At 35.1% G+C, this 7,285-nt stretch overlaps 1 protein-coding gene across 1 annotated transcript in view; it reads left to right on the top strand.

The window, feature by feature from the left end:
* The first annotated feature begins 1,442 nt into the window (after positions 1-1,442).
* Positions 1,443-7,285, top strand: part of LOC113228538 — a 58,421-nt gene continuing 52,578 nt past the window's right edge. The window contains exon 1 of the mRNA XM_026461889.1: positions 1,443-1,595. Coding sequence (XP_026317674.1) covers positions 1,444-1,595 — 152 coding nt within the window. The 5' untranslated portion in view covers position 1,443. The remainder of the gene's footprint in view (positions 1,596-7,285) is intronic.

The raw sequence follows: 7,285 nt of genomic DNA, 5'->3' as shown, positions 1-7,285 counted from the left end.
CGATAGCTGTAAACCGTATTTTAAGAGCTTAGAAATTCTAACTCTGCCATCTATATATATCCTGGAAACCGCCAGATTTGTCAGAAGATATCCAAGTTTTTACACAAGGGAGGGAGATCAACAACGTCGCTTCCCCACAAGATACCCTAATAGACTGATCTTGCCAAAATCCAAAATGGAAATGTATGGATCCGGCCCCCTAGCTATGTCAATTAAAATATTTAACAAAATACCGGAAAATATCAAAATAGAACGAAACACAGCATCCTTTATAAAAAAACTAAAACATTTGCTAATACAAAAAACCTATTATACAATTTATGAATTTTTGTATGATCAAAATTTGAATGATTTTTCAATGACTACTTAAACAAAAACTACAATTTGACATGGCATGACATAATATTTTAATAACGACTGACTTCCATTATCAACTCCTTATTAACAAATCATTAATTGTTCTTTAGCACGTTTTTGACATAATAATAATTTAAGACATGCGTTAAGATTATTCACTTTTTATATTTTCATTGTTTTATCAAATTAATGAATGAATTATGAATTGCATTATATAACAAATTAAGTTTACTATATTTGTACCATTTATGATTTTAATTATTGAGATTTGGATTTTTATATTGTATTTAGCGTATAGGAATAGAATTATTGAATGACACAGCATGCAGTGTAATTAAGGTAAAATCATTAGTGCCCTTACAGGGTTCATGTGTTGTAATATTTTAATTGTTAACACCTCAGTGAAACCACATGCAATGATTAAATGAATTATGAATTATGAATTATGAACTTTAACGTCCCCCGAGAAAAGCATATAAATATCCCGAAAAGTGTTTGGAATTTTCAATAATTCGGTACTGTTATACCTGTTTTTTAAGCCTAGTGAGTTATCTTCCTAGTTTAATGGATGCATTTCGTTTGTATTGTATTAACAACCGTTAAAAAACAACTAAGTGCTTCCTGACTTTTCAGCTAACCGTACCATTTCCTGATCGTCTTGAATCTTCCTGCGACACCTGGGGTACTGAGGTACGTTGTAGTCCTGATATCAGTAGCTACCTATAAAAGTATGTAAGTTGTAATAACACGAAGTTAATTAACGCGTAACACTGACAAGTGTGACAGGTATGCAGATAAGAATATAGGATTATATGAGTAGGATGTTATCTAGATAAGCGTTTGGCAACACGCCGAGAAACGCGCACCTCAGAGGCGTTGCGGCGGCATCTCAGCAGTGGCGGTCGGCCCGGGTCTCTAGTGAAAGCCTTCACTTTCATCGGAGTGGGGCGGTCGCTGCCACTGCCACAACAAAAGTGAACGTTGTCGAGAGCGCATAACACGCAGTGAGTCGACTAGTCGCTGGCGTGACATTAGGTCGTGTGAAGCGCGTACCGCGATCTCGTGATGTCCAGGTGGTGGATGTTGATGGTGCTCGCGACCAGCGTGGCCGGTGCAGCGGCGGCGGGCGCCCGCCTGCCCCGCACCTCACCGCCCTCCCCCCATTCGACATCTTCAGCCGCGCCCCGCCTCCCTCAGAGGAACCTCACCCTGGCTGCAAGGTCTTCAGTTAGAAACAGGTCAGTACTTATTTAATTCTCTACCTAAATCTATACTTTAAAGTGTCTGTCGTTACCAATTTAAATAACCAAAATTAAATCTGTTGCAACGGTTCGGGTTACTCAAATACCAACATAAATTATAGCCAAATTATAATAGGAATAGTCTTTAATTGGCGGCTTTCCGCAGGAGCTTTACATGCCCTTGTACATAGAGAATTTGGGGGGAGGCGTAATCATACCGTTAAGAGTATTAATTTAAATGATGCAAGCACACATAAGAGCTGCCATCATATGTGATCGCAAGAAAATGTAGCGACTGTTGTGCGGTCCCCATAGTGCCCATAAAAAGGTAGCTTCTTTTTGAATTGTAATGGGTCAGTACAGAGCTGCAAAGAAAATTTAGTTTTATTCGCAGAGATATACGATTTCTTTAAGTTTCTCTCATAAAATTCACTTCATTTGACTATTCCTATCAGACCAATACAGTGAAGAATAGACAGCGAAAAGCTGCACCTGCATTTGGCATACAGAGCCAGTCACACCACGCCCCGCCCTTTGGTTTTAATGAATTAAGTTTATGTACACAAAGAAAACTGTTTATGTTTAGTAACTTAGTATTTTAAGTAAGTAATTTAGTGGTACCGAATATTTAGTAAAACGTATTACTTTTAATATCGATAAAAATCTTTGGCATTGCTTTTAAAAGAATATTCCTAAACGCAGTACAATGTCATGTTTGTTGTTATAATCACTAACGTGTTAACGAAGTTCTGAGCACTGCCATATTTGTTAGCACAAGAAGCTGTAATATGTGCATACCGCAACAAAGGGGCAATTTGCTAAATCGAACCTCTGCGCAATCGAGAGCTGGTACACTTCCGTGGGCGGTAGGTGCAGTGGATTGAACAATGCACGTTCACCACTGCCTGACTCTTAACGTAGGTACCTACATTTCTCGTTATAACTTGCCCGAGTTTTGCTCAACACATATCTATCGATCATTTACGCCTTTGTAGGCCACACCTAAAGATATACAATATATCAAAGTACTTTGTAAAAAATTTAACTTCACACCTTTTACACAGCGGTCATATTTAGTTTAGTAGTTAGTAATGTCAGTTTAAAAACTGACATTTTGTACTTATTATACTATTGGCAATGATAAATATATATTATACTAACTGACAAGAATAACACTCATTATTCTAGTTACTTTAGGTTTATAGTCATAATATATAAATAATGCCTATGAAGACTGATTCCGTAGGATAGTAAGGGATTTTGGGACACGTATGACCTACAGCTCAAACCTAATGTCCTCGTAGGTACTTTAAAAGATTGTCATTTACCTCGTCAGTCACGCTCGCAATGTAATTGAGATGCTCGACTGTTCATCTGTGGTTCTTAGTCCCCTAGCCACTTTCTATAGTTATGCATATCATAATCAGTATCGATCTGTATCAGCATTACATACATATTTAGAACACTGTATCGACTTTTTAACTAAAATATGCGTGGATTTTATTTATCTCTAATCTCTATCAAACTCATTACAATCTGTAGATACGTCCTCAAAGTTGTCGAATAGGTACCAATAAGTGGCAAAAAAGAAACCTAAATGGTATTTTATCGGAGGCGAAGGTTATCTTTTCTTTTTGAAGGGCGCTCTAAGCAAATGAAGATTAATCTTTTTTTTATGTTTGACTAATCAAACTTAGACTACACTCAGTAGACACAATCTAATAGCTAATATTGAAAGCAGTGCGCGTGAGCTATGTCTAATTAAGTTATGTAGTTTTTAAATCATGTAAGTTTAATTTTGGTATGATTATGATTATGATTTTTTTTGTGTACGGGGTCCATCGTCATACTATTATTTCCAAACAATAGAACCTTTCGAACCTAGAACAAACTAGTGGAGTAATTTCGCAAAAATTATTGAATATCATGGTCGTAAAAACATTAGAAAGATATTTAATAAACTTAATATTACAATAGAACCTTTACAATTACATACATATATCATCATGGTTGTCTCTCACCGGGTAGGCAGAGACCATGGATCGCCACCTGCTACGCTCCTGACAAACCTCCTCTGCCTCCTCCACTCCCATTAGTGTCTTTATTCTTGGTACCGTTAATCCGATCTTTTTAAGGACATCCCCAATCGAGATAATATTTACCCCGAGATCAACCTTTCCCCGCGATTGCAACCCTATTTGCTCTATAATTTGTGCCGTCAGTCTATGAATCGAAGCATCCTCCTCTCTATCCTTGTCACTACATCATCTTTTATAGGTACCACAACGTTTTCTTACTACACCGCTCAGCATTTCGTCTTTAAGGCAACCCCGGAAAAATAAAAGTATATGCTATAAATAAAATTACAATCTTGATAACAATAAGTTTCTATATAAAAACGAAGTATCTCAAAGTTTTACATAATTCTTATGTATTAGAATTAATGTCAAACTACGAAATGCTTACAATGCCAGGATTTTTAAAATTTTTATTCTTGTTTTTGCTTTTAAATGTTTTTTCAATAATGATAACGCAGTGTTCGTTCCTCATTGGGTAAAATATAGAAGAGATCTAAGAAATCACTTAATTGATAAAAATAAAATAATAAGAATTTTAATATTAACTATTCTTGAAATATACTTCATTTCTAGCTAGCTAGTTATATGTTATGCCGCTGTTCTGTCACCATTGTCTGGATCTTCCGTTTTGAAAATGTACGTATTGTACAGGTAATAAACGTTTAATATAATATTTATAATTTCTTTAATTGTCCTCTTCCATACGTTCGTATTATGGTCTATTGCATAATCTCCTAATATATAAATATAGTTCTTAATTACAATTTCTGAACAAATGCTCTACTGACATACATGAAATATACAGCAAAAAATTTGGTTAAACTATACTCGAAAATTGATGAATACGTTTATTTAAGTTTTACAAAATTTCTAAGTCGGCTGTCGGCGGTCTCCTCCTCCGATGGCGAAGCATAGATTGATACAGTGTAATATTAAAAATATTGGAATAAATGTGCGATTTTATGTGAAAATAACTTCTTTAATATGTGAAAAATTTATTTTCACATCGATTTATCTGACCAATTCTAAACTGATTTGTGTTATATTAAATTAAAACAAATATCGCATAAATCAATCGCCTAGCTGTACCTACTTTAATATGTAAGTATATTGTAAGATTGTTGTGAGCACGTGCAAAAACACCGCACATACTATAATAATCCCATTCACTTCCTCTATTTGTTTTGATGCCAGCACAAACACGAAGTCAAAATAATCATATTAATCGCTATTTCGAGCAAACTTACCTACAACACTTGTATATTTATTATTGTAATTATTCGGTGATAAAAATTTAACCGCTTGTATAAGTTATAATGAATTGGTTTATTGATTTTATCACACTACCTTTTATATCACTATGGTAGTAATTATTATTAGAATATATATAATTACTAGGAATAACTGAGATTGCACATAAGTATAATTATCGTATATTCGCGTAGTGATGTAAACTATTAGTAGAGTAGACAAACTTTACAAATTGCTAGAGTCGTTCATGATGAAATCACAATTTATGTGCAATTTTCAACGAATTGCTTTTATTAGTTCATGAATATTAATTATCTTTTTAAATGAAACAAAATATTAATTCTTGACGTGCATAATATTATATGTACGTGAATTATATACTAATTTAATGCATTTTGTGCAGTTGTCTGTTACACCGAATGATGGTCATATCATTTGTGATGTAATGATTACATGTTAGTGTGGGTAAATATCTGTTCGGATACATTTTTTATCTAAATATGTACTTGAGCATTTTTTCTAAACACAGCGCACACAGGTGGACTGCGCTCAAAACGAGATCAAGGTCATGCAGTGGTATTGTTGCTGCTTGCTGCTCTAGCGCTAATTACGGGTGTTAATATTGCCACCGCACCCTGCAAATGCGAAATTTGGATCGACCTCAGTACATATACATTCATCTTTTAATATTGCAAAGATTTTATACTAAGTCTGCATAAGGTTCAACGAAGGGACAGTCAATCGACCAAGGACACTGACTGCCAGAGCGAATGCATAACACTGCTTGAACTTTACATGCGGTTGATCTAACAAGATTAACAAACCGATTCAAGTGTTTATGGCCTTTTTTCAACACTAGAGTGCATATCCCTTACTCATCGCGGACCGGCGGCGTGTTTTTTCACTACGCCGCCGCTCCACCTAAATGTCAATGTCGAATACTACAGGAAGAAGTGTCTTGAGCGTGCGACGAAGTCGACGACGGATCTAGTTACGCGCATGTATATATAACAAGGCCGTCGTCCAAGCGCGACAACCATATAATTGATTGTATCTACTTCTAGATACAAGTTTGCTTATGATACCCAGTACTTACAATAATTTTTTCATTCACTTCGTCGGCAAAGTTGATTTTAAAATTCGGCGTTAATTTTCAATGGCGGAATTTAAGTTGAGCTATCTAAGCTAGCAATCTAATGCCGGTTAGGATTTGTTTCCATTTCAACCGTATCTTTTCATTAATTACATTCGTACATAACATGCTTCGTGTCGCAACAAACTAATAAGTAAATAATAGCAAGAAATATGTTAGTGACCGAGTGCCATACACTGAAAAGCATATCTATCTAGAACGATTATAGATCCAATGCAAAACAATTTACGCGATTACAATGTAATCATATTTTCGAAAAAAATAACACAATTTAGGTGGGTACTAATTGGAAATTGCGTAAGTTGATAACAAAATCAAAATGTCAAGAGTTCAAAATTTAAAATGTACCTATTATAGGTAATCTAAGTAGTAAGGAATCGATGACGTTGATGTCTTTTCGTAATAAAAGTTTAGTTTAGTTTGGTAACGTGAATAGGATGTCGTTGATGTCTTTTGTGTGAAGATGAAGATTCAGCCGTCATTTAATGTTTTAAATAAATTTTTATTTATCTCATGTAACAAAGTAATCTGGTTGATAATACAGAAGCACATTCATAAAACGTATTTTTTGTACAGCTTAAACACGTTGATTTTTGTCTGGCTTGAAATTTGAACAAACGAAGTCACGGTGAGTAAAGTGAGCATGAATAGGCGGCGAGAGGTTCCTGGACGTGTTACCGCTTGGCTCACTAAACCTTAACACACCATCGACACTACGTACCTACTAAATGCTGCTTTATAAAACTTATTTCGTTGTAGTCTATGTAGCTAATTGTTCCATACATAATTGTATATTTCCAATACCAGTTAAGCTTAGCTTATTATTGTAACTGAATTCCTATGCGAGCTTATTAATTGCTTAAAGTACGGACTAAGTAACTATTTTAAAGTGTACACCATATTCTGATAGGGAACAATAACGTTATGTAGTTTACGTAACTGTTCGCTACTCCAGGGCGGAAGCCTCCTTATGGCAGAATTGAACTACTATCTTTTCCATACAATCGACATAAGACGTGACGTCTGACTTGAAGAACTGCCTGTGTGGGAGATAATAGCTAATCACTGCACGCGTCTTAAAACACTTTTACAATAGTAATTAAAAAAATGTAACTGTTATATATTGTAACCGTTTAACTTGTACTTTGTAAGCAGGTTATTTATGGCACCTAAACGAGACAACATAATAGGAAGTGTAATGGTTT

Source organism: Hyposmocoma kahamanoa, unplaced genomic scaffold (genome assembly GCF_003589595.1).
Source record: "Hyposmocoma kahamanoa isolate Upper Pololo Valley unplaced genomic scaffold, ASM358959v1 100021, whole genome shotgun sequence".
In the NCBI taxonomy this organism is placed as follows: domain Eukaryota; kingdom Metazoa; phylum Arthropoda; class Insecta; order Lepidoptera; family Cosmopterigidae; genus Hyposmocoma; species Hyposmocoma kahamanoa.
This window is presented reverse-complemented; position numbering and strand designations above follow the sequence as displayed.